The 27,390-nt window shown below is 45.7% G+C and overlaps 2 protein-coding genes across 15 annotated transcripts in view; both read left to right on the forward strand.

The window, feature by feature from the left end:
• The window catches only part of LOC118233178 (solute carrier family 12 member 7-like), a 57,915-nt gene extending 53,612 nt beyond the window's left edge, over nucleotides 1–4,303 (forward strand). For 3 of the 9 annotated variants that reach the window (XM_035428576.1, XM_035428580.1, XM_035428582.1), the window contains 3 exons: nucleotides 264–278; nucleotides 2,310–2,443; nucleotides 2,886–4,303. In XM_035428576.1, the coding sequence (XP_035284467.1) occupies nucleotides 264–278; nucleotides 2,310–2,443; nucleotides 2,886–2,977 (241 nt within the window). In that variant the 3' untranslated portion in view covers nucleotides 2,978–4,303. The remainder of the gene's footprint in view (nucleotides 1–263; nucleotides 279–2,309; nucleotides 2,444–2,885) is intronic. The other 6 variants (XM_035428581.1, XM_035428584.1, XM_035428578.1 and 3 more) reach the window with 3 other exon arrangements.
• A 13,536-nt stretch (nucleotides 4,304–17,839) lies between these two features.
• Nucleotides 17,840–27,390, forward strand: part of LOC118232870 (collagen alpha-1(XV) chain-like) — a 73,576-nt gene continuing 64,025 nt past the window's right edge. For all 6 annotated transcript variants that reach the window (XM_035428070.1, XM_035428071.1, XM_035428074.1 and 3 more), the window contains exons 1-2: nucleotides 17,840–18,117; nucleotides 18,217–18,299. In XM_035428070.1, coding sequence (XP_035283961.1) covers nucleotides 18,107–18,117; nucleotides 18,217–18,299 — 94 coding nt within the window. In that variant the 5' untranslated portion in view covers nucleotides 17,840–18,106. The remainder of the gene's footprint in view (nucleotides 18,118–18,216; nucleotides 18,300–27,390) is intronic.

Genomic DNA, 27,390 nt, shown 5'->3' on the forward strand with positions numbered 1-27,390 from the left:
AGGATAATTACACGGAAATAATTTATTCAGAGTGCACAGTAAAACGCTCTGCATTTTCAACGTACATTTTGTCAGCACTGCATTGTCAGGAGAATTAGTGGCTGTTTGGGGACGTTGGGGGCAGTCTTCGGTGTGGGCAGGGCCGCTGTCCACGGAGTTGTGTTGGCATGGTTCGCGTGTGTGTGATCGGAAGCCTTGCACAGCCTGTCGGACAATGATCTCTAAGCCTGTGTGTGTCTCTGTTTTGTTTCCGCCCCTTCTAGAGAGTGGGAGAACCTGTAAGTTACATTTCACTTTGCCTCGCGTGTGTGTTTGTGTGTGTGTGTTCGTTTTACCGTAGTCCTGTTTGTACTCCATTTCCCACAAGCCTCTAGTTGACTGGGCCGGAGAGTGTGCGTGGGTAGGAGGACGGGGGCACGCTCTCGGGCCCACCCGAACTGAGGTCAGCGCAGCTCCTTCGAGTTTTGAATTTGAGCTGCATGTGGCAGAATTTTATTTTTATTCTTTTGGCATGCTGCTGCGACCTAGCTTGCGCTTTCCACAGAGAATCTCCCGCGTGTCAGAATGATAGATCTTAGGCGTGTAGTAGTTTAACCCCCGGAAGAGCTGGTTTTTTTTTTTTGGTTTTTTTTGGAATGTTTTTTTCAAAATGTCAAAAGTCAGTGTTCTAGATCTCCATTGCTTGTTACCTCAGCACTAGAATGTTCAGTTACGAGCATTCTAATCGCGTGTTTGTCATCCGCGCTCATTAAGGCGTTAATACCGCTGCCTGACGGGCAGATTACCGTAGCTGGTTGATGGCGTTGTGAACTGTGGGAGGTCACAGTGTCGTCACCTGTCATCAGAATCCGTGCTGAGCGGAATTCAGCGCGGAGCTCAGCGTCTGTGTTTGGCACTGCAGTCACGGTGGTTGGGTGATAATTCAGTGGCTCTGGTTTGAGTGCTGCTGTCATACAGTAGCATTATTAGTTCTGCTTGTGATGGAAAGCCCAAGTTTTTTTTAGAGTGCTGTGCTTCAGTGCTGTCCAAATATTGCAAACACCTTTTGAATGTTTTTTTTTATTTTTCCCCAATTGTAGAACAACTGTGTTTGGAATTCTGAATTTGAAAATACTATTTTTTTTTGTTGACACTAGCTACTTGCCATTATCGCCTATTTATGTAATTACTGTAATTACCAGATAGTTATTTGAGTGAGGTGATGTTTCACAGGAAAGGCAAAGGAAGTTTTTTTTGTAAACTATCACACGGAGAAAGGCCTCAGCGGCTGACTGGTTGCTAGCGGTAGTGTTTACTCTTCGTCGCTTAGAGACGGCTCCGCCCCCCCTACCCCCCCCCCCCCCGCACGTGTAGCGCTTCGTTTCCGAGCGACGCCATGACGCCCGCCGCTTCGCCGGTTTGCAGCGCGCACGCTTCCGCGCCGAGCCCCCCGCTCATTCGCCGCCGCCGCCGCCGCCGCGCCGCGGCTTCCTCAGAGAGCAGCGAGCGCTCGACCGGCGCTCCCCTCAGCCCTCGCCCCGTCCCGTCAGGAGGGTGTTATAACTCCCCCCCCCTCCGTGATGCCCAAAGGGCAGTTTACTGACCCCTCCTGCTCTGTCTGGCTTTGTGTCTGTACTCTGTGCTTCGTTTTATAGCGCAGTAATCGCTCTTTGTTTGCTCTTTTGCACATCAAGTATGTTAGCAATTTTTTTTTTAAATGTTGTGGTATTTAATCGAAGCCTTTTTGTGCGCTTGTAGTTGTGTACTTGACCTGCTTGTCCCTGGTTTATTTGCACCTGGGGTGATTTTATAAAACTATGTTCTTAGCATTACGGAGCAGCTTAAAGGCAGTGGATGATCTAACGTCATACTTGCCTATGATTGGACGATCTGCCCGCACTTCAGGATTAGGCAGTGTGTGGCTGGAAACCATGTTTTATTACTATTTAATATAGTATATGGATTGTTACAATGACTTGCACGTCCTGTTTCTGGTAGTTGTATGAGCGGTCTGGCTGGCTGTGCTCCAGTGGTGTGGCCAGTCTGTCGCTCTGTCCCGGGCCCTAGCTGGTGTCTGTCCTGCCTGGTTTGGCCCGGTGTTGCCCTGTAGGGTTCTGTCCGGCTCAGTTTGGCCTGGTTTGGCACAGTTGGGCCCGGCTATGGGTCGGTCCGGTCCGGTTCGGCCCGGCTGTGGGTCGGTCCGGTCCGGTTGGGCCTGACTGTGGGTCGGCCCGGTCCGATTCGGCCCGGCTGTGGGTCGGTCCGGTCCGGTTTGGCCCGGCTGTGGGTCCTCTCCCACGCTAAGCTTCTCTCCACCGCCCTGCTTGCAGGAACCAGTCCAACGTGCGCAGGATGCACACGGCCGTCAAGCTGAACGAGGCCGTGGTCAGCAAGTCCCAGGATGCTCAGCTGGTCCTGCTCAACATGCCGGGACCCCCCCGGAACAAAGACGGGGACGAGAACTGTATCCTTCATTCATTCATTCATTCATTCATTTATTCATTCAGTCATTCGTTTATTCAGTCATTCAGTCATTCATTCATTCATTTAGTCATTCATTCATTCATTCATTCATTCGTTCATTCATTTATGTTCATAGGGTGGCTTTTCTGTTCTGTTTTGTTTCATGGATGCAGCGCTTGTCACGTAGCCTCCGGCTGGGGTGTGAAACTCCAGTCCTGCAGGGGGCGCTGTGTCTGCAGGTATTTGTGGTTTCCTTTCAATCAACAGCCATTTAAGGCCTTGAGAACAAGGTCCGTGGATTCTTTAGCCAGTCAGACTTAAATGCATCAGTTTTACTGAAAGGCACCGAAAGCGAGCAGACTGCACCGCAGGCTTACTGTATTTTGGGTGGGTGGGGGGGGGGGGAGTGTTGCCGTGTTCCTTCCTTGACCGCGGCCCGTCAGACATGGAGTTCCTGGAGGTTCTGATGGAGGGGCTGAACCGCGTGCTGCTGGTGCGGGGGGGCGGGCGTGAGGTCATCACCATCTACTCGTAGCGCTGCGGCGGGGGGAGGGGTCCGGCGGCGCCCGCGTGGGCCAGCGTTTCGGGATGGGGGGCGCCCAGGCGTCTGCGTGCTAGGAGGAGGGGGGTCTTAACGTTCCCCTCAGGACCAGGAGCGATGCCACTATGGGGGCCACCTCACACCCGAGCCAGGATGGCCTTGGGACACCACTAATTACAGCCTCATCAGATATTACTCAGCTTCTCCTCACTCTTTAAAATGTCTTTATTATGTGTGTAAATACAGCGGACGCTCATGCTAATATTATTATATTTGTGTGTCTTAGTTCAGTTTTTTTTTTTTTAAACTGTTGCAGTTGTTTTTGTTTCACGTAACCTGGAAAAGGACTTTTTTGCACAAGCTCGCTGAGGCCTGAGGTTTGTTTCGGCTCTGTTCGCTCCCCACAGCGCCCCCTGGCTGTGGAGTACTGTAATAGCGACAGCCTTTCCCCATGTATGCAATATCTTATAAAGGGGGAGTGGGGGGGGGTAAACAGGAATGTTGGATATTTTATGTTCTTTGTGTTTTTTGTTGTTTGTTGTTAAATAATGTACTTAACCTGTATATCCGTGTTGAAGCTTGTACCAAAGCGGCGCGTGTGGCTAGCAGGCTAGCTGACTAGCGGATTAGCGAACTAGCGGACTAGCTGTGCAGCGCGGCGTTAGAGGCTGTTCTAAGCCTGAAGGGAGATGTAGCCTTAATGTTTTCATTTTGCTTTTCTGCGTTGGCTACTATCGGAAGGACCCGGCCTTCAGGTCCTGTGAGAACGAGGCAATAACAGTGACAGGCCGGGTGGGCCGTCTGTAAATATGCCTGTTTTTAGCCCAAAGTTTCGTTTTTTTTTTTTTACTCAGGCAGGTGAGTTGCACACGGCTGCACGGCGCAAATCGCTTGACTGGCCCCGGAAAGTCCTTCCAGCCCTCGGGCCAAAGTGACCTCTGCGCTCATTTGCATATCCCACAGAGAGCTGCGTCTGAACCAATCGCGCGCTGGTGCACACCGGAGTGCCGTTTTAAGGACAGAGAGTAGCTCTCGTGGTTTTTTTGGGGTTTTTTTTGTTTGTCGGTGAGGAAGTTTGTGCCGGAGGATGTGGACGATGCAGCGATGGCTGCCCAGTGCTCTGTGGCAGTCAGACATATCTCCACCCGCACGCGGTGGTCATGTGACCAAGTGGAGCCAAGGCATTGGTGGTAGCCATGGCTACGGGAAGTGAAGCCATAGAGAGAGGTGGTCTCGGGTGTGAGCGCCCTCGGGAATCAGTGGGCTAAAGCAGCGACTCTGGACTCTGCGGAGAGGAACTGGGGCTTTAGGATTATGGGTCTGTCAGGTGTGTGCGTGTGTGTGTGTGTCTGTGTGCATGTGTGTGTGTCTGTGTGTGTGTGTGTGTGTACGTGCATGCGTGTGTGTCTGTGTGCGTGTGTGTGAGTGAGTGTATGTGGTCACATGGAACAAATCCCCAGTCATGAGAGTGAAGCTTTGCGTGTCCTGTTAAATACCTGGGTTGGTTTTACCTTTTGATTCATTGCAGGGAAGGCATGGCCACAGCGAGGATTTTCGCTAATCTTTTTTTGGCTCACGATTAGTGCTGTTCTGCAGATTTTTAGCTGTGAGAAAGGGACCGCTGTCGTGGCAGATGTTGCCTGTCCAAGTCCTGTCAGTTTCCTAATCCTGCTCCCATGATGCAGCACAAAAACGGTCCCGTCTTGGATTTTTAATACTTCACCGACGTTCAAGTTCCGCCTCACTGAAATTTACAGTTTTATGCACACAATGTCATTTCACACGAGCACTTTAGATTTCTAGCGGAAACGCTCACGGAACGATGTGCGGACTGGCCAGGCCTTTGCTGTAAAGCTACGCTACAGGGAGAAACCCTGTGTGACCACACGAGAGAGCTCGAAAGACCCGCCCTCAGAGCTGTCACTCACGACTTCGCCACGGAAACCAAGCAGTCAGGTGACCACCGGGAACCCACTGGGTCATTCATAACCGTGAGACCCCCCATTCAATGCCTTTGTGTAGATGCTGCCTCTTCCTGTTTTTTTTTTTTTTGTTGTTGTTGTCTGGGGTGAAACCAGGCCCTCTGTTTTAATGCCCTGACGTGGACAGTTTTATAATGCATCTGAGTAGCTCTGCTTTCTCCCCAGGCTCCTGCAGCTCAGTATAAAGTATGTGTTGGGCGCCTGCTATTGTGTTATAAATGATACTGTATAACTGCTGAAAAGAGACTTTGTTCTAAATGTACTGTATAATTTTTTTGTTTTTTTAATTATTTTTTAAGTATCCTAATAAAGTGTATCTTTTGCATAAGTAGAAATGTGCCAAAAAAAACCAAACCACTGCAACCCAAGGCCTCAGTTAAACTTAGCAACGCCTCCTTTCGTCTTTGGAAACCGCTTTAATTTCCCGAGTCACAGAATTCTGGTACGTGAAGCTCGAACCTGCGGGAGTTTGTCACTGAATGGGGTGAGGGCTGGTTCGAGGCCTCGGGCATAATAGTGCCGCACACACGGGTGTACCTCACACTGCAGCTCTTGGGTTACGTTCATTCCTGATGGCTGATGTGTGGAGAGGTTTGTCTGCATATCAGCAGTGATTAAAAGCGTAGCACCTTCCGTATGGAATTACAGTGTAGAATGAGGCCTTCGCCTGGTTCAGCCGTATGTGTGTTCCATGGTCTTTTACACATACACACCATACACACACATACTCACACACACACACACACATACTCACACATGCACACCACACACCATACACACACATACTCACACACACACACACACACACACACACATACACACATGCACACGCCACACACATACTCACACATACACACCATACACACACATACTCACACATGCACACACCACACACACACACATCATGCGCACACACACCACACACACACACACCATGCACACACCACACACACACACACATACTCACACATGCACACACCACACACATACTCACACATGCACACACCACACACACACACACACACATACTCACACATGCACACACACCATACACACACAGATACTCACACCACACACACACACACCATGCACACATGCTCATATGCGCACACACACACACACCATGCACGCATGCTCATACACACACACACACATTCTGTTTCATTTGTCTTTTCTTAGATACACAGTATTTTGTAACCCAGGCATCGTTTTTATTTCTCCGTGAAGAATTGTGAACGTGGTCATTTTGTTTTAGCGTCAATAAAGTAAACGGATATTTCTGACAGCGCTGAAAGCATCTGTGTCCTTTTCTTTGAGTTCAATCTTGGAGCTGTAGTACTTTAGGTGCTTTAAGATTTGGGCAAAATGTCAGTTTACATTGCATTGATACAATAAAGCAGTGAGAGATTAATTTAACCATGCCAGACTTGTCCACTAGAGGGTGCACAATCCCAGATTTACTGCAGAGGCATCATAACGAATACATTGTCATGACTGACATTACTCTGCTGTAATTGCAGCAAAAATACGACTGTCACCTTCATGCTGCTACAGTTTTAAAGTTTGAAAGAAACTCATCTAATTCTTGCATTTCCTCTTCCTCTCTTTTCTTTGGTTTTCTTGGCTCTCCTGTGGCCTCCAAGTGATGTCAGCCTCAATTTTATTTCCTATTTGCCATGAAAATAATAACTCTACTCTATTCCATCCATAAGGAAAATGCTTCATTTTGGGTTTTATTGTCCTTGCTGGATTTAATTACAACCGGCCCCATATTGCTGTACATTTTTGCCTGCAGTGATGAATGTGCTGAATATTTCAGGTTTAATGTGTAAGTATGCTTGTTCTCCGACAGGCAACTTCGTTCAGGATTCTCATTTCTGTCATGTTTCAGAGAGAGAAACATTTATCAAAATACCAATTTCTTCCTAAAAGGGTTCATACCCAAGTTCTGTTTTTTCCAGGAAATGCAGCAGATTTAAGTTCCTTTTAGCCCAAAGTTTAGTTTTTATTTTTACTCGGGCAGGTGAGTTGCACACGGCTGCACGGCGCGAATCGCTTGACTGGCCCCGGAAAGTCCTTCCAGCCCTCGGGCCAAAGTGACCTCTGCGCTCATTTGCATATCCCACAGAGAGCTGCAAAGAGATAGTTTTGCATACCCTGATAATATTGGACCCTGACATGTTCCCTCAGCTGGCTGATAATCACCATAAATACTTACACTTTCATTCTGAGTAGAGGCAGGCCCTTATATACACCCACGTCCTTTTTCCTTCAACAGTCAACCACCCCTCCCTCATTATCTCCCTGTGACCCCCCCCCCCCCCCCCAACACTTTGGGTTCTGCTAAAGTAAGCCTTTTCCAGGAGTGTGAAGTACAGGGCCTGTATCACAAATCAGTATCACAGAGTTAGCCAGATAACTGCACTGAGTAAAACCCGGAACACCTCTCGAAATCAGAACGTGGCCGAACTATGACCTTAGGACTTACAGTAAGAGGACAGCTCACATTCTGGAGTCTTTTTAAATGTTATTTCAGTTTTAAGGTGCGTTTTGGACTGACCCAGACAGTGTTTGTGTGCACCGATGGCTACTGAGGTACTTCCAGAAGCTTCTCACGGCATTCAGGCTTCACACTGGCTGGCGTAGGGCCTACTGACTCTCCCAGTCATGGTGTGATTGCTGGGATACAGTTCCTTTCATACAAATCCTTGCCATCTGCAAGGTGCCATTTGAATTTGGCAGCCTGAGGAGAGGTAAGAAAGCAGATGATTCGGTGGATTTCAGAACTGTAGGAAATCTGATGTCTTCTTTCTGAAAACGGTGCTCCTTTCAAATCAATGACAAGCATCATAACCGCACGCAGGCATTGCCAACCCCAAAAGCCAGCTATTCTCATTCTCTTGAACTTGGAACAAAGGGAGACTTCAGTCGTGCTCTCTTCTAGCCGTTTCCTGACAGGAAGTAGTTAACACGCCGGCAGCAGACCCGCTCTGAGAGAACTTTGAGTTGGAATGAAGTCAACCAAGGCGATCAGAGCTGTCTGAAGCGGCAGAGGGTTCGCGCGACTAAAAATGTTTACCCGGATGACCCTGAGAGTTTACCCGGATGACACTGTGAGTCGCTCCTCCTTGGAAAAAAAAAGTTACCCACGCATTCCTGTCTCTCGCTCTGGGTGAGCTTAGCTGCCATAGCGATGAGGAGCCGGTTCAGACCACCGCGGTGTTAGCCTACGCCGTTAGCAGAGTCGCTAATGCTGTGCTCCCCTCTTTCTCCGAGTGGAACAATAACATGATTTCACCCAAGGACCTGCGTGGTTTGGTGTATGAAAACACACACTGCCTCTTTATACAGTAATAGTCTGTCATTCAAGCCATCCAGCATCTCCTTACAGTGATGCCATGATGCTCAGGATTTCTCCTGAAAAAGCTCCCTGTCTCCCTGGCTCTCTGTCCTTATGACAGAGTATCAGAGCCTAAACTGGTTTAGAAAAACAGAAAGCCAGATTTCACTGAGTGCAGAAGAACTGGAGCATTATATTTTTTGCCTGAAGTACCATGTTTGAGGTACAGCCTGGAATACTGCCCCATCCCTCTGCAACTATTTCTGTCTTAACCCTTTAAGGTGCAGGAGAACTTTCTTAACTGAACATTCTAATGCTGATGTCACAATCACTGCTGGCAACTGAAAGCAGTGGAGTTCTAGAACACTGACTTTGAAAAAAAACAAAAAGCAAAAAGTCTACTCTTCAATGGGTAATGAATGTCAATGACAGAGAGCAAAGTCTTCTCTGGCCACTGTTAAATTGGATGAGGGTGCTTAAATGTTGTATTTTCTAATGATGCAATAATAAGATTTATGGCCTTGGCTGCTTCAGTTCTGTGCTACCACAGGTAGACCAACCTCAGTCCCTATGCTGAGATGGCAATTCTGAGTATTGCTTTAGTATTTGTAGGGGAAATGTGTGAGTATATGCATGCAAGATGACTGTGATGACATATTTCTTTCACCAGCTGCATGGTTGCTATTCTATGTACAATGGAACTGTGGAGAAATAGTCCGCGCTATGGTCACCAGGGCAACGGAATGCTGTGTCTCTCTGTTTCCAAGGCAACATAGTCCTTATACTTCCTTTCTTGTTTTCCATGGCGCCAGCTGTGTCACAGTTCTGGAATACTGGGAAAATCTGAAAAATGAGACCTTTCATTTTGTGCAGAATGTACACGCACCAAGGGTATGCGGTTGCAATAGTGTGCACGCATGCGCGTTTATGGGAGTGGCACAATATGGTTTCCTTAATTAATAGTCCATTGTTCACCATTGAACTTCTATTACAACCTGCTGCATTTTGTAACACTGAACGGCTTAATATAAGTTTTGTATAAGAGATATCCTGTGAAACAATCATAATTAAAATGAAACATAGAATTAATAGGTTATACCACACTTGTGGTGTCCCTTTTGTGATAGAGTTTGTATGTAATAATTAACCATGCCATCGTGCACCATGTAACTAGTTAGTGTGTGAAACTTTGACTGAAATTGTTAAAGCAAACAATTGAATTTGAACAATTGAACTGTGAACTAATTATTTGTTCTACTTACATTTAAGATGAAAAGTGAACATAGCAGTGGCATTCAATCATGCATGGAAAACACGAGTCTTGACAAGGTCGGTTTTCTTCTTTTTGTTAAATGAAGAGTGATTCCTGAGCTCAAAGACTTAAAGTACCCCATGCATGTTCCTGTACTCAGTACACTTCCACTTTCGTGCAGGTTAAGAAATGTCAACCCGAAAATAACTTTTTTTTCAGAACAGAAACAAGGCCCTTCAACTCTAATGTGGATCAACGCTGAATCTAACGGAATCTAATTGAACTGATTCGGGTAATTTGCGCGGCATGGCCCCGTGCAGTCGAACCCGGGGCTTGTTATTGTGATTAGCGCACCGCTGAGCTGACGCGGGTCTGTTCCCACAGAACCGCATTCTTCGCGAGTCACACTGCGAAGCGCCCAGCGGTATCAAAGCCAGGTCTATTCACTGGAGCGCGAACGGTAAGACATTACTGTACTGTACCTCCGTAACCAACCGGAACAGGCTGGGAGAGAACGCTGCTCAGCCTAACCGCTACGTGTTTCACTGCCCCTCTCTGTCTCCGACTCCGCAGCAGACGGCACGATGAGATTAAGGCACGCGCTGAAATGAAACCTTTATCTGCGTGTTCGTCTCATGCTCTTGTACTGGTTAACTTACCGGGATAAGCTGGCATAAGACGTTAAATGAATATCACGAATAGGTGGAGTGTGAGTTGGAAGCACGAGGTGGGGAGGTTCCTTGGACCTTGAAGGGGGGGTCAACCTCTAAATACCCAACATAATGGTGCAAGGGCATAGCGAGGTGGCTGGCTGTCTTGGCCCGTCGAAATTAGAGGTCTTTGACGGCCTGGTATTGGCTCTTTATGGCCAATCACGTGTGTGCTGCCTGCTGGCACCTCATTAGTCATATCCAATGGCAGCATGGCTCAGCTGGTGGAGGACAGGGAAAAGGGATAAATATACATATATGATGTTTCAACAAAAAAACTAATAATGAAAAATGTTTTGTTGAAAACAAGAAAATCATTCTGAACTATATTGTAGAATGTTACGGACTGTGATTGGTTTGAATTGGAACACCAGCTAACACAAAATGCTCTCTCAGTGTTATACAAATGTCCTCACAGTTCTGTCCTGTGAGGACACTGCGGGGACATTTTGTGTTAGCTGGTGTTGCTGGGATACAGAGACAGGTACAGTGTACCCAGAGTAAGTGTTACAGTGTACCCAGAGTAAGTGTTACGGTGTCAAGCTTGATTCTCTCAGACTCTGTAATGACAATATGAGGAGGTGAATGTAATACGACCGAGCTCACACCGCCGTTCTCAGATAGATGTGCTTTGCCTGAGGTTTTTCCATTCACGGCGCAGTGATTTATGGACAGGTTTTGAAACTCAAGATGACGCCGGAACAGAAAATATCCTTCCGACACCTGCTAAAGGAGTACCCTATAGCATGGTTGCCCACCCCCTGTTCCTGAAGATCTGCTGTCCGGTAGGTTTCCAATTCAATTCCGAGTTTGGCACACCTGATTCTACTAATTTGCAGCTCAACGAGATCTCTAGCTGTTGAGTGAGGTGTGCTTTGTTAGGGTTGGAGTGAAAACCTACAGGATGGTAGATCTCCAGAAGCAGGGTTGAGCAGCCTTGCTCTAGCTGTTGACTGAGGTGTGCTTTGTTAGGGTTGGAGTGAAAACCTACTGGATGGTAGATCTCCAGAAGCAGGGTTGAGCAGCCCTGCTCTAGCTGTTGACTGAGGTGTGCTTTGTTAGGGTTGGAGTGAAAACCTACAGGATGGTAGATCTCCAAGAACAGAGCTGAGCAGACCTGTTCTAGCTGTTGAGTGAGGTGTACTCTGTTGCATTTGGAGCGAAACACTATAGGACGGCAGACACATTTGATATTGAGGAGGAGTTTTGAACTATACATACTGAGGAAGCAGCCCTTTCTAATTTTGTAAAATTGTAAAAGGCAGCTCTAAAAACACTTTCACTGGTCGGCTAATGAAGTGTTTCTGTTCTTAAAATGTAAATTAAATTTAAGTTTAAATGTAAATTAAATTTAAATCTCTTTGTCTGAAATGTATTTGTGTCTGTGTTGCTGCACTCTCTGTCATTAACAACCCTGTTTGTGTTGTGAAGCCAGACCAGTATTTTTACAGACTGCTATTGCAAGGTTGCCAGATTTAGAATGTTTCAAAAACGGACACAGTGAAGCACAGTTTGGGTTCACTGATCGGGGGGGGGGGGGGGGGGGGGGATGGGGTTGTGGAAGTGTTACAGTGGAGACAGAAAAAATTAATTGCAAACTGGTGGTAAAATTTCAATCAGTCATTCAAATCGCACATTTACATCGTTTGGTAAGGACCACAAACCGAACCTGTGCAAATAACATGAAAACTGGCTGGGCATTATAGTCCAAACCCGGTCTTCTGGTAACCCAACCCTATACTCCTGCTCTGTTCCTCTATAACTTCCCTTCATTTTGGCAGTTGGTCTCTCAACATATTAGTCTTAACAGTCCTGTGTGTGTAAGCACAGCCTTGACCCACTCTGTCAACAAGAGCACTTCACCTGTCACCCTCAGTCATTTCAGATTTGAATGTGGTCATTTGTTATTACAGTTTGCTTTACAAAACATAACAAATATGTTATTTTTTCCTTCATTAGAAGCCAAACCGTTAAATACATAAATGGAAAATGATATTCACTTGGTTCATAGCTTCACTGCTTTTTTTTTTTTTGGCCTGTTACAGTTTGTTGCTTTCTTATTCGTGCTTGCCCTGACCTCTGTCGTCATGGAAGTCTGTAACCATGACGACCAGTTACCGTAGAAACCTGCGAACTGTCACCCCTGGTCTCGCTGGAAAAAAAAAAAAAGTCCCTTTGCTGAAAATGATCCAGGACCACCAGACTACTCCAGACTCTTATATAAGCTTAGACCAGGAAGAGTGTGGTGCCAGCCAATGGCTACGCTGGTGCTTTCAAATTCACGGGGTACTAAGGTGCAAAACCGACGACACTTCATGACCAGTTAACCCGTCCAAAACCGATTCAGAACAGTGTGTCCGCAGGGCTGGAGCTCTTATGCAGGTGCTTTGCTTTCGAGGGCTTGAGTCCGCTCTGTAAGTGATTCGCCTGAACCGTTCCCCAGTGCAAAGTGAGGTGCAGCCTCACCTGACCCTCCTATTCGTCAGTATGTCAGGTACCGCCTCACCTGACCCTCCTATTCGTCAGTATGTCAGGTACCGCCTCACCTGACCCTCCTATTCGTCAGTATGTCAGGTACCGCCTCACCTGACCCTCCTATTCGTCAGTATGTCAGGTACCGCCTCACCTGACCCTCCTATTCGTCAGTATGTCAGGTACCGCCTCACCTGACCCTCCTATTCGTCAGTATGTCAGGTACCGCCTCACCTGACCCTCCTATTCGTCAGTATGTCAGGTACCGCCTCACCTGACCCTCCTATTCGTCAGTATGACTTACGAAGGAGGGATCTAACCCAGTCAAAAGCATAACTTCTAGCATAATGGCAAACACTGTTGGGCCGAATGGCCTGTTCTCGTCATTATGTTATGTTGGTACATAGCTCAGGAGGTAAGAGCGGTTGTCTGGCTGTAGGAGGGTAGCCAGTTAGATCCCCCCGCCCTGGGATTGTCAAAGTGTCCCTGAGCAAGACACCTAACCCCTAATTGCTCCCAATGAGCGGATTGGTACCTTGCATGGCAGCCTTTCACCATTGGTGTGTGTATGTGAATGGGTGAATGAGAGGCATCAATTGTAAGGCACTTTGGATAAAAGCGCTATATAAATGCAGTCCATTTACCATTTACCATGTTATGTTGTGTTATGTTATGTGTTATGCTATGCTATGCTATGCTATGCTATGTTATGTTATGTTATGTTATGTTATGTTATGTTATGTTATGTTATGTTATGTTATGTTATGTTATGTTATGTTATGGTATGCTAGGTTATGTTATGTTATGTTATGCTATGCTATGTTATGCTATGTTAAACTATGCTATGCTATGCCATGCTATATTATGTTATAACTCACATTCATATAAAAGACAAGTGGTGGGTCAGTGGCTGAGTGCACCAAACCCTGCCACTGAACTTTTATTGTTTCTGGCTGTTGCTTATTTTCACCACGGGTGTTCCCTGATTTAGAGCAGTGAGGAACATTATGTCCTCCCCCCCCCCCCCCCCCCCCCCCCCCCCCCCCCCCCCCCCCCCCCCCCCCAACAAAAACTTCAAAAACATTTTAGAAATACTGCCCCGGAATGAGGAAGCAATTCACTTGCACACACCTTTTGTGTTTGATCAGACTGATCCTGGCTTTCAACTTCTGTTCCCACAGTTTTTATTCCAAAAGACTGTAATCATTTATTTCAATCAGACGTTTGAAACCCCTTTAAAAAAGTTTCAGAAAGATTGTGAATTGGGGGAAGAGGGTGGAGGTGGGGGGGTGGGTTGGGGGGGGGGTGAGATTTTGATCAAGAACCAGTGGGGATGGTGGGGGGGGGGGGGGGTACAGATTGTGATCACAAACTGGCGAGTGGGGTGGGGGGGGGAGGCCGTTGAAAGTGCAGTTCCAGACCTCCTACAGTACCTTTGCAAAGCCAGGATTTAAATGTTTCCACACTGATATATGTCATTAGTGGCAACATAACATAAATGAGGGTCATCAGTAATCGTGCATTTACATTTACTCTCACAGTACATAGTTATCGCTGCTAAATCTTCCACTCAATGTTGATATCAATCTAGCTGAAATGCTGACCATAGGTTAAGTATTAGGTTACTGGGTTTTGTGGTACATTTTACGGTTTACTGTGTTATGTAGCCACACAGCACCATTCTTTTTATGGTCCCTGCACCCAGGTCCCACATCTGTGTACATGCAGTGGGGGAAAAAAGTATCACTTTACTGATTTTACCGATCATTCCGTTACATTGGAATTCCCCCGTAGACCGAAGCCGCTGGATTCGCATGTATTTCTTTGGGAATAAACGGTTTCCCGCCGGAACCCGACTGACCGCACGCGCCGGTTTCTACGCGTTCGGTCTGCGAGAGAGTACCGTTTATCAAAGTCACCCGCGAAAACACGACTGTGGGGTTTTCGTCGCCTGCGTTTCCATCGAAGGAATTATGAAATACGTTTTTCCTCCGGCGCTAAATTTAGAAAATTCCAGCTGCGCGTATGTACACCGAAACATCCAGCCCAATGCCAAGGGCTGGACAGTGCCTCATTGTGCAAGTAGAGTAACGACTAACGTAATGCGGTCGCGGACGTTAAACGGAATCGAATTTAAGAGCGCGGCTCTCGCTGCAAGCCTAAGGTGAGGCTGTAGCAACATTCAAATAAATTTAAGTGCACTTCAGGGAGTCAGTTTTAAAAGGTTTGAGTAGTTGTGTAGGCTACAGAAAAGATAAAGCAATTACTGTCATCACACTGACCAGAAACCATACTAAAGACCGATTTTGATCAGCGTTCGGAGTTAAGCCAGCCAAAGCAGAATGAAATCACGGACTCCTGTCAGTCAATCAAAGCATGTCTAAAGAGAATCAATAAAGGCTTTCATTTTGGGGTTATTTAATGTGATTCAGGACAAAATATATTTCAGACGTCCCATTTGGCACATTCTTGGTTGTTTATACTCTTCATACAACAGCTGTAAGATCTCATCGTGCAGTTTTAGAAGAACACAGCTCTGAAAAAAATGGAGTGTTACAGTGTTCTGAAGCCCCTAAAAGGTCAGTGCAGGATGATCACCCACCCCCCCCCCCCCCCCCACCCCAGCTTTCTCACACAACACTTCCATGTTTGCCTCCCTGTTTGTCCTCACAACGCTGTGACATCATCGGAAACTCGCAGACCAAACCCAGACCTGTGTTCGTGGGGTTGGGGGGAGAGGAAAACAGTCATCAAAGGCCTTGTCTCTCTTCTGCTCGTTTGAACTGCTAACGTTTTTTTTTTCTTCTTTTTCATGTGTAATTAGACTTCAAAAACACAAAAGAATGATCTTGCTGGGCAAGCAAACTCAGCTTGACTCTGAAAACTGCCCATGTGCTCACCCTTCCACTTCTGCTTATCCGGCATAATTATGGCAATAATAATTTTTATCTTGTGATGATGCATTACTGTCAGTTAGCTGTCAGAGTTAGCTGTCTGGCATCCTGTGGCAGACTGTCTTTAATGTCAAATTCATGAAGCACAGTGGTTAGTGCCCCGCGATAGATTGGTGACCTGTCCAGACTGTAGTCCTCTAGCCCAATGCATGCTGGGATAGGCTATCCCAGCATGCAATGGGTGAGCGGCAGGAATACCCCCCTGGACAGGTCGCCAGCCCAATGCAGGGCACACACACACACCATTCACCCACACACTCATACCTATGGGGCAATTTAGAGTGTCCAATTAACTTCACCTGCATGTCTTTGGGCTTGAGACTGGAGTTCCTGGCAGAAATCTAGACAGAAACGGGGAGAACATGCAAACTCCACGCAGAAAGGCTCTCAGCCGGGATTCACACTCTGCTATCTTCTTGCTGTGAGCGCTACCCACTGCACCACCATCCCGCCCTACACAGGCCCACATCGTGTAACACTGCTTTCATGTCGAGATGGAGAAACTGATTTGAGCAGGCACAAAAATGTAATGCTGTTAAGACCAATCTCCTCACCTCTCTATCCGTGAAACCCTAGATGTTCATACATTTTATATGAAAATCTGTTACATGCAGACCCTAATTGCTATGATCTTTGGGAATGCAGGTTCAGACTCAATCAGACTGTATTGTGCTTTGTCCATCATTTAGAATAACATACTTTTTTCTTTCTTTCTTTTTTCTTTTTTTCTTTTCTTTCACAAACAGTTGAGTTCATATTTTGTGTAGGTTTCAGGGAAGTATCAGAGATCACTGAATGCATAGAACAAAGAACATTGCTCTTTGGTTGAGCTTTTCCTCAGTTTAAATGATATCTTTCATGATTTTAAACCAAAGCCATACCATGGTTTGGGTCCAGCTCACTCCACATTCCAGGCTAGTTTGGCACACGAACACAAAGTGGCCCCATCACACACACACACGCGCGCACATGTACACACACACACACACACACACACAAGCCTTAACCCATTTGAAATGTAGATTTTTTTTTAGACTGTTTTTTTTTTCTTCTTTCGTCAGTTTTCTAGAACTCCGTTGCTTTCGATCACCAGCAGTGATTGTGACATCAGCAATAGAACGTTCGGGTTAAGAACATTCTAATCACATATCTGTGATCTCAAAGCTTTTAAAGGGCTAATGAGACCTCTGGCACAGATAGCCATCTTGATTACCGCTAACCCTCGCGGCCACTGTCCGGGGGCCAGTCTCGATTAAGAGAAATCCGTCCCCACACCCATGCCGGCTTATCGCCGTTGTTTGGGGAGTGCCTCACAATTATTTCACATGGTCAAGTAAGAACTAGGGCCTGGACTTAAAATACACAATTTCCAGACGTAAGACATTAAATAATAATGATTAACTCTTTTTTTTCTCTCCCTATGTTTCTGCACTGTGCTATTTACAGTAAGGCTGTGCGTGAAATTGTCTCACGTTGTCTCACCCCAGCTAGTTGACCAACGCAGAAGCAGGCAGTTCAGCTGGTGGATTTCAGGTTTAAAATTTTAGATGAATATCTAAATATTCAGAGAGCCTTGAAGTGATGGGACTGGGTTTAAAATAATAATTTTTGGCCTTCCAATATGGGGAGAAACAAAAGCAATTGGGAATGAAATACTCGTAGGCACATGAAACACACACACGCACACACACACACATACACACACGCACAGTGTCCTACTTTTGGGATGGTCACCCCCCCTCCCCTTGAGCTTTAAGGTCTTCATGGCCAGTGAACAGGTCAGAATCCACTAAAGGTAGAGCTGTTGAAAACTGCATGATTGACAGTTGCCAATGGCAATCTGCTTAGCTGATGATGTGTCCCTTATAAGGAGGGGTCAGGACAGCTTAAAGTGAACATTCCTTGCCCAGTGACACGCCCAGAATCTGCATTGTGTGGACATACCCCCGGCTGTTTGTGTCTGGATATGTCTGAATATTTGAAATTTTATTATTATTCATATATCTATGAATAATATTTAATAGATGCTGGCAACACTGGCTGTTCAAGGTCAACCAGAAGCAGCATTTTTTATATATTTTTTAAAAATAACAGTTGGATAATTGTGTTGCAGAAGTACGTGGAAGCGTAATAGAAGGGAAGTCTGATTTTATTGGTTGTAGCATAAGGTGAGGAGAAGCTGAAAAGTTTGCTGCGATGGTTTACTGCAGGATTTCGGGGAGTCGGGTTTCAGCGTCGGGGAGCCAGTTGAATCAGTGAAGGACTAAAGCCGCCTTTGTTCAATTTGGGACCGAAAAACCGAGCGAGTGAGAGAGAGAGAGAGAGCGAGAGAGAGCGCGCACCATCATCTCATTTCACGGGCACATATGCACGAGGGGAGTTTATTCGCGAGGAATTAATACCACTTAGCGAAATGAATTCTCGGTAAGCATAATTCATTAAAAAAAAAAGTTGAATAATGTCACTGTAGCTCCAAATGAGTAACTCTTGCAGACTGGTTACATTCTATCCTCTCACCTTTAGCTTTTCCAGGTGGCTTCCTGGTAACGTTATACACCTTGTCTTGTGGCTGTGCCATCTTTCAACTGCAGCTCAGGTGATGGAAGGTATGTCATCCTAGTTTTTTTGTACGTTGTTCATTTGAATGTTCGCACGCGACGCTAGTTTATGTATAGACGTACGCGGAATAATTTACCGTTAAATTTATGGGAATTCAACGGTTTTTAAAAAAAAGCATTACATATAATACGCCACACGTGACGAAATCTACTACGGATAAAGCATTGCTAATTAATTAAGAACAAGGAAAACTCCTGTAAAAAGAAACATTGTGATCCACACATTGTCTCTCGTTTGTTGTTGTTTTGTGAGTGAGATGAGTAGTCTTGGTTATTCTGGTCCCACACATCTTCTTTGCCAACCCTAAGGAATGCACGAACTAACCAAGAACAAACTCGTTGCCCTCACAGATGCACACAAAAAAAGTGCCGTCAAGTGCACTTTTTTGGTCTACATTTCTTAGCTTTGAAAAATCAAATCCTGATTTGATCAATACAGACGGCATGCCGTCCTGCCTGAACTGTTGTGGTTGCTTTATGCTGATGTGGGAAAATGCGGGTGCAAAAGGTCCTGAAATATTGCAATGATTTTGATGATAGTCGTAAATTTTGTATTATTTTAGCTGGCAATTGTAATGATTGTATCAAAACCTGCCACCTTATTCTTAGTAGATGGCGGTCATATGATCATGCTGTGTGACGCTGCATGATCCTAAAATGACATACTGTGTGTTTATTTGGCTATTTTCTGTGTATTTTTTCTGTAGTCTCATAACACTACCTGGTTCAGGCTAAAGTATTAGCAATATCAGGTTAAAGTGCTTTTGTTAGTATGTGGAAAAATATTTATGCATGCACTAATGCACTTTCCCTGGTACCTGTGTGTCCAGGAGGTATATGTTTAAAAATGTTGTTCATTCATTCATTCCTTCATTCATTCATTCATTTGTTCATTCATTCATTCATTCATTCATTCATTCATAGGAAGCTTAACCTGTGTGTGGTATATTGCTCCGTCTTACCAGCTATCATGCTTATATCTGATCAGGTATTAATCTTTTTTTTTTTCTTTTTCGAATCAATTCTGAACTTTTGTTGTTCATCCTGTTGACCAATGGAATCGATTCTGAACGTTTGTTGTAAATCGGGGCGTGGTTTGCACTAACGTGGTTTGGAAAGGGTGGGGGGGGGGGGAGATGATGCTGTTCTTACTGAGAGTCCTGGCCGTGACTTCCTATCTGTTGTCCAGCGGTGTGTGGCTTCGTTAGGCACTCGACGGCTTTTTTGGAAACGGGGACAAGCCAAACGTGGCACCTCCGTGGGAACCGATGCTCGGGGCGCGAGCTCTCTTCTCACCTCCGCCCTGCTGTTTGAATAGCTGCCGCACGCCTGGGTGACATCACTGCGCAGCGCAGGTGGCTGGCAGCCGGGGAGGTTGCTGGTTTTATTCCTAGGCGGGGCATTGCCTTTTTTTTTTTTTTAATCTTGAGAACGCTCATCGTTGACCGTTCAGATCCTGAATTCATGACTCAGTAAATGCTTTTTCCGTTTAATGCGCTAAATTGAGGATTGCTCTTGGTCAACGGACATCGGGGCGAGGCTTATCGTGAGATGAAAGCGTTTTTTGTAAATTTCCTTTCCTCTGAAGGAGATTAGAACTGACCCTTTAAAGGAAGTGGTTGAGTGTTGGTCTTGTGTCTGAGGGGAATGTTTGCTCGGGAGGGAAGTTCAGCCTGGGATAGGCTGTGACCTTGCCCTCTCCTCGTTGTTGGTGAGCAGGATAGCACAACATACCGGCAGATGTGAGCGTTTGTTGAATTTTTTACGTGAGCTGTCAGAAGTATAAGCATTGGACTCTCCCCGTAGCAGTAAGACAGTACTCCACAAGTCTGAATATTTCATGAGCACTTTTTTTTTTTGGTTCTTTTAAGTGGCATGGCACAGTGAATTCCACTCTGCCCCTCTTTTTTCTATAACTCTGAAGCAGTCATGCTTTGTGGAAATATTTTATGCTCACCCCGGTAAAGGGCTAGGGAAATAAATTCCATGGGTAAGACAGTACACATATGTGAACCGTTTTTGGGAACTCTGATGCACGTTCACAGATAATCACCTGATTTGCTATGAACACCAGTTCCTGTGAACTGCGTGGAAAGGCTTCTCTGGATTTATTTTGTGACGCTGTGTACGCTCCTACGACATGATTGGGCAGACTGTGCGCTATCTCAACCTACCCTTCATGGGCTGTGAGGGCAATTGTGGGCCACGGCTGCAGTCCAGTGGGTCAGGACTGTGTCGCAGGGTGATGACATCACGGCTGGGGGCTCAGTCTGCTCTTGTAGTAAGTACATCACTGGGTTGAAGCTGTCTGGACTGGAGCCCCCTGTAGACTGACATTCTGGACCTTGTACCATTCAGCAGTACGATTGTGATTGTGTGACTGAGTGTGTGACTGTGATTGTCACTGCTGTTGTCCTTACCTGGCACCTGCGCAGGTGGAAACCAGCATATGCTGAAGTGTGTGCCCCCCTGATCTGAGTCGGCATAAAGTGCTGTTTTGGCTGCAGTAATTTGTTTTTTAAAACACAGGTGCCATAATGCAATCAGAATATGCCCCCCCCCCCACTTAGACCCCCCAGTTCACAACCACCCCACTATCTTACCCCCGCAATCGAGCCATAATTTTCATCATATGCCCTCCGACTTGCCTCTGTGTCATTAATAACAAGAAAGAAGCCTAACTTTATGGCCCTCTGACATACTGAAATGCACCTACAGTACAAACGCTAACTGCAATCTCTCATACCTTTTGGCATCTTGGAAAATGTCAGTGAGCCGAAGTTAGTTGATATGGAAAGAGTTTCACAAACAGCTTTCTCTCCTTTTTCTGATTCATATAAGCACACCAAAGTGCTTATACACACCTGGCAGTTTCGAAAGTCCTTTTTATGTCTTTTGATTGCTTTTGCCGTTTGAAGTTATGTATGAAACGGGAGAGTGGAAACCCGTCTCTGGGCTGGGCCTATCGGCTTCGTCGCCAGCGACAGAAAGCCAAAAAGCTTTTCCTTGCCTGCTTCCTGTGAGCCTGCAGATGTCATCAAACAGGGCATGCAGCAAACCTGCGGTAAATTGTTCTCGAAGCAATTCCATAACGAATCAGGATGTCAGAGATCCGAGATAATTGAAATTGGCGGCGTGCAAGGAGAGCCGGTGGAGAGCAGAGCCAGCCGAAGAGGTCACAGGGTTGAGAGCTGAGAACACGGCGTAAGGAGGGCTGGCCAAGCAGAGCCTGTCCTCTGCTTACATGACAAGAAATAGAGCGGACAGAGTGTAGCACAGTGGGTAAGGAACTGGGCTTGTAACCGAAAGGTCGCAGGTTCGATTCCCGGGTAAGGACACTGCCGTTGTACCCTTGAGCAAGGTACTTAACCGGAATTGCTTCAGTATATATTTTACACTGTATAAATGGATACAGTGTAAAATGCTATGTAAAAAAAGTTGTGTAAGTCGCTCTGGATAAGAGCGTCTGCTAAATGCCTGTAATGTAATGTAATGAGATGGGGAAGGGGTTTAGTGCATATGGGGATATACAGTATAACGTTAACGACTGTGTGTAAAAAAAAAAAAAAAAAAGAAAAGGACAAGATATGCAGTAATATGGTGAGGAAGAGGAAGTGGAAGAGGAAGGAAGCAGGGAGGGTAAATGTGTAGATGGAAAGAGGTGCACGGGAAGCAATGGAGATGGTGAAGGATAGGAGGGTGAAAAGGATAAAGGGAATATGTGGGAGAGGAATTTAAAGAGGATTTTGTGAGTTTGAGGAGCAGAGTAGAGACTGTAGCAGACGCTCTTAGTGAATTACACAGCTTTCTCATTTTCACGTAGTAAACAGGCGGGCGATGTGGGTGTGTTCTAATCTACTACCTAGATCACAAAATGACCACTACAGAGAGCAGTCATTTCCTCCTGAAGCTGTGCAGTATTTGATAGAGTTCCTGTGAGTTCCTGTAGGGACATTTAGTCTATAATTAGCTCAGTCCGTTTCACTCACGGCTAGTATTGGCACTATTTTAATGCCGTTCCTCTGCTCATTTAGAACGGTCCATTCCCAGACTGAAGAGAGGTGACCGAACAAAATGGAAAACATTGATTTTAAGAACAAAAATGAATCTTTCAAGGTGTCAGGAAAATAAATCATCAATATGTGACATACGCACGTCAGAGCTCAAGTGGAAGTTATTATTATTATTTCTTAAGAAAAGTGCTGATTGTTTTCTCCGTGGTCTACAGTTCTAATGGTTTTTTTTCCCGCAGTGATTTACACGCTGTTACTTTCTGCCAGTTCGTTGCCGCGAGGTGAATGAATTTTCCGTACAGTGCTACGCATTCAGAGTTGTTTTCTTGGACCGTGTCCCGAGTAAGACCCACATGGCGTCCATAACACGTCCCGTTCCCCACTGTGTGGGCCCAGAAACCTGGCCACCATCACCCTCTTTCCCCTTCACTGGAGCCTTTCTGTGCGCTCTCCGTATTTACTCTCTCAGAACAGCGTTAGCGTTAGCGTTAGCGGCCGGCAGCCAGGCTCTCCAGGACATTAATGTCGGGATGTAGGGAAACGGTGAGGGAGGTGGAGAGAGCAGTTTCCACTACTGCGCTGTGCTGTCTTTTCCTCCCTGATTTATGAGCCATTGAAATTCCGTGGTTGTGCATATCGTTGGTTTAATTGCGTGGTAATGATGCTGGTTTCTTTTGTGGAATAAAATGTTCACCCAAATTAAAAAAACTCTTAAAATTTTTTGTGTACATAATAAGTTTATTTGCTTACAAAAACAGGTTGCAGTGAAAATATTTTCAAATATTTATTTTATTTTTTATTTAAATGTCCCTTGTATTGTAGGTTTCAGCATAGTAGAACATGTTGTTCTTGAGATTAAGCACTGAGACTCATGTCCCTGGCTGACCTCTGACCTCTGACCCCCGACCCTAACAGTGGCTCTCCCGTGCTGCTTGGCGAGACTGAGCATGTCGTCGGTTTGCACTTGTGCCCCATAGCATATTTAAACATGCCGGTCATATAACATGCTTATAACAAGGCAGAGATTTTTAAAAGAGGAAAAGGTCAATAGGCATTTGAAATAAACCCCAGGGGAAAACCCTACTAACAGACCAGCTTACATTAACTGTGTATTTACAACCAAACGCTTTCCTGGAGTTTGATTTCTCATTGAAAGAAGGTACCAAAATAATTAGGTTGTCTTGAATCACAGTCTTGTTATCTTCATCCAGACAGCTGTTGTCTGTTGATTTAGACAAGGTCTTTTCCAAGGCCACTGAGAGTATGCTAATGCATGCATAATTTATACCTGTGGTATTGAATGAATATGAATACTCTGCATTTATTTTGGAAAAGGAATGTAGGAGTGTTTGTTAAGTAGGGAAAATGCTTTTTTAATATCCCTAAAAATGAAAAGTAATGAGCGTGAAATGCATATCAATCTGTAGTGAGACTTCTTCTGGTTTGAACAGTGTAATTGTAATGGAGGCCCTTGCTGAAAAGGAAACTCAGTGTCTATGCTGAAATAGATCTTAAATAAATAAAGTAAAAATAATAATGCGGTAGTTCTGGTCCACTCTAATTGTTGTGATGCTTTGTCCTTTGTAGGTGACACATTTCAGAGTCATTGCATTTTATTGATTCTTCCACAATATCCTTTTTTGCTTTTTTTGAGTGACCAGTGAACCGAGAAGGATGTAAAAGAAAGAATTTCTTCATCACTTAATGATAAAGCGGTACAACAATTCTGGAGTGTGTTAAATCAGAGTTAAGCATCCCAATGTTAGTTACTGAATTCCCCACGGCTCTCTTTCCTTAAGCACTCCAGTGTGCTGGAGCCTGTAGTCGGGCCAGCTGAAGCAGTGCTGTAAAATGGCCGTTTTTGCAGATGAGAGAGAGCGGCTTGGGCCGTGGTTAAAATAGCGTGCCCCGGTTTGGACGCGGTTGGCACGGATACAGCAGAGGTCACGGTCTCGAGGCACAGGCCTGATGTGGGGGGGGGGGGGGGTGGCAGATGGCTGCACCCTGCTGACGGAATGTAAATTTGACCTTACCGGGAGGTCATGTGACCGCCCCCATCCCCCTGAAGACAGCATATTTTTTTGCATGGATGAGGCTTCAGCTCTTAATATGGCACATCAGGGCTGCCCAGGCCTGTTGCTGGAGATCTGTTATCCAGTAGGTGACATCCTAATATGGCGTACCTGATTCTACTAATTAGCAGCTCAGTGAGATCTCTAGCCGTTGAGTGAGGTGTGCTTTGCTGGGGTTGGACTGAAAACCAACAGGACGGCAGGTCCCCAGGAACAGAGTTGGGCAGTCCTGTGGCAAATATCATAAGACTTTAAAGACCTCCGATGGAATGTAGTTTCCGTTTAAATCCAGCGCCGATTACAGTTGTTTCTCATTCCTGAGTATTTCAGTGCAGCGCTCTCCGTATAATGACACATTCCGGAATTCTGCAGCAGGGAGAGCTCTGCATCCCATAATGAACGGAGGAAGATCTATGTGCAGAATTCGCTTCTGAATGAGAGTGAGCTTGATCTGGTCTGAGGGCTTTTGGGTTATCGACCAATTTATATACATTTTGTTGTTTGTAATTGTAGTATATAATTAATAATTACTACTTGTTATAATTTTGGATTTTGGTTTGCTCTTGGATCCAGGATGTATTGTCTCTCTTTAGGCACTGTGTTACTGTGTAAACACGCTTCTCTGGGCTTATTGGCTGATTGGAGATGAGGAGCCGTAGGGTGCAGGCACTGGTGGAAACTCGTAGTGGAGGCTCTGGCAGTTGTGAACCTCGCTTCATTCTCAGGTGGCAGTAGCACTCAGCTCTCCTGCTTGAGCCTTTGAACGAACAGCATCCAGCAAATTCAGTGTCCTGAGTTTACAGGAGCATGAACCTGAGTCCTCCACCACAGTAATGAGTAGCATCGAATTTACCGAAATTACAGTGCCCCTGTAGCGGCCATGCCTCTATGCCTCCTCTGCTGTGTCTCCTTGGAAACTGACTCCAAGTCTCTGGGCCAAATGTCCCTGTGCCCCCCCCCCCCCTTCCCTCCCGGCTGCCCCAAACCACCCCCTCACGGATATGCGTTAGGAACAGATTACACAGGCCAGTCCAGCTGGTCACCTCTTGAGCTAATCTCGTCATGTGGACACCGTCTACAGCATAAACAGAGTCCGTTTAACGATTTGTTTTAACAGCCATTATTACTGGGGGGAGCTGTGACTGACCTGGAGCTATGGTACTGTTATATCCTAGATTTGTGTCCTTAAAATACATCAGCGGCTTTTAGTTTATAATTTAATATTACTTGAATACAGCAACATGTAAAAAATGTTTAAATGGGTCGTATTTACAAATTTGAGAAATGGAAGTCACCCTTGGTCTCCCTAGTTTGCGAAGCGAATGAGTCGTACTGCACGTGTAATCCTGAAATTGTCGTACTTTTGTGAAAAGTGCTAAAAGGAAAAGCATTTTCTTCAGTTTTAGGCAGCAAAATGTGAACGCTTTTCTCTGCGTGTAGTTTCCTTGTGACATTTCTGCTCCTGTGGACTGGGGAGATTACGGAATTGAAGGCTTCGAAGCCAGTTTTTTGGTCTTCGGTTTATTTTAACCCTGGGAAGTCTCTTCCGGTCTAACCACGCTGTGCACTGAATTTAAGCGCTCCATCTCTCCAGTGTTAGCACAGTACCTTTTGTTCGGCTTCCTTGCTGTGTAAGTGCAAATTGCAAAAGGAGGGAAATTGGGAACATTAAATTGCGCTTCACGCTTAAAAAAACTTAAATTATGCTTAAAACTTAAAAAACTCGAACTATGCTTAACTCCGTCCGCGCGATCCTTGTCGCACTTTTCTCCCTCTCTCCTTCACTGCACCTTCCTGAATGTGGCCCGGAGAGAGTGTCTCTGATTGGTCAGCTTCTGTTTTGGCGGCAGGTGGAGGAGGAAAATGGGGGTCCTGGGCTGAGAAGGTCCCTAAAGGCTAGGGTTTGGGGCTGATTCCATTTTCAACCCAGTCAAGATAAGAAGATGGATTGAAATCGAATTTGTGGATCGAAAAAAAAAAAAAAGCCAAAAATTTTATTGATCCCATCCCTGCCTTCACTGTTTTTTTTTCTGTGTGTAACAACACAAGAGCAGAACAAGCTGCAAGACTGTCCCAGTGAGGTGTGACATAAACACAAACGGAGCTGTAATGTCAACACAGATGGTACCACTCGCAGGCTTCCCTATGACTACAGCCCTCCGGAGGCCTAGTGAATTATGGGATTTGTAGTTGTTAATCACACTTGGACTTGCACCCAGGAGCTCAATGAATGTAATGAACGACATCGTCTTTGCCTGCAAAGGGTGCAATATGTTTTATTTTCTTTAACTTCCTGTACATAACTTACATACCATCCACTTATGGAGTTGGGGGTTCATGACAAGTTAAGCATCTAGCTCAAGTCTATAATGACTGTCCTTCTTAACCTCTGCATTTTGACTTCACATATCATATTGAAGCCCCTCCTGACATTTTCATAAGGAAACCCCCACTAAAGGTGCATAGACAGCTGTGTGAAGAGCCGTTCACCCTGGTGAGCAGAGGACTGTTCCGGAATGTTCCGAACTGGTTCGTGTCGCTATTGTGAAAAGCAGTTTGTGTTTCAGAAGCGGTTTTTCTCGCATATAATCAAACTAAGCGAATCTCAGAGCGGTTGTTTTTATGTTTACAAAAACTCTGCCGTTAAACGGCAAGAGAACAATGGACTACCTTTTTATATTCTTTTATATGCTCATTTGCTTTGTTCCCTTTTAAGGAGATTGTGTGGTCAGCGTGCAGTTTCTGAATGTCACCCTTTCCAAAGTTCCCAAAATGGCAGCTGATGTTTCAGCCGAGGTCCCTCGGCCTGCTCTTCCGTCGCGGAAGCGGTTGGTCTCACGCACTCCCTCTGAGACGGGTCAAGTTTGACACGCGAGCCGCCATTCTGCAGTCCTGCGGTTTGAGCACACTGCTGCTGTTTACGGGGCAAACAGAGCCGCGAGCTTTCAGGCCCGCAGCTGGTCAAACGTTGTCTAGGACCCCCCCTTCCGTGGA

Source organism: Anguilla anguilla, chromosome 8 (assembly GCF_013347855.1).
Source record: "Anguilla anguilla isolate fAngAng1 chromosome 8, fAngAng1.pri, whole genome shotgun sequence".
Classification (NCBI taxonomy): Eukaryota; Metazoa; Chordata; class Actinopteri; order Anguilliformes; family Anguillidae; genus Anguilla; species Anguilla anguilla.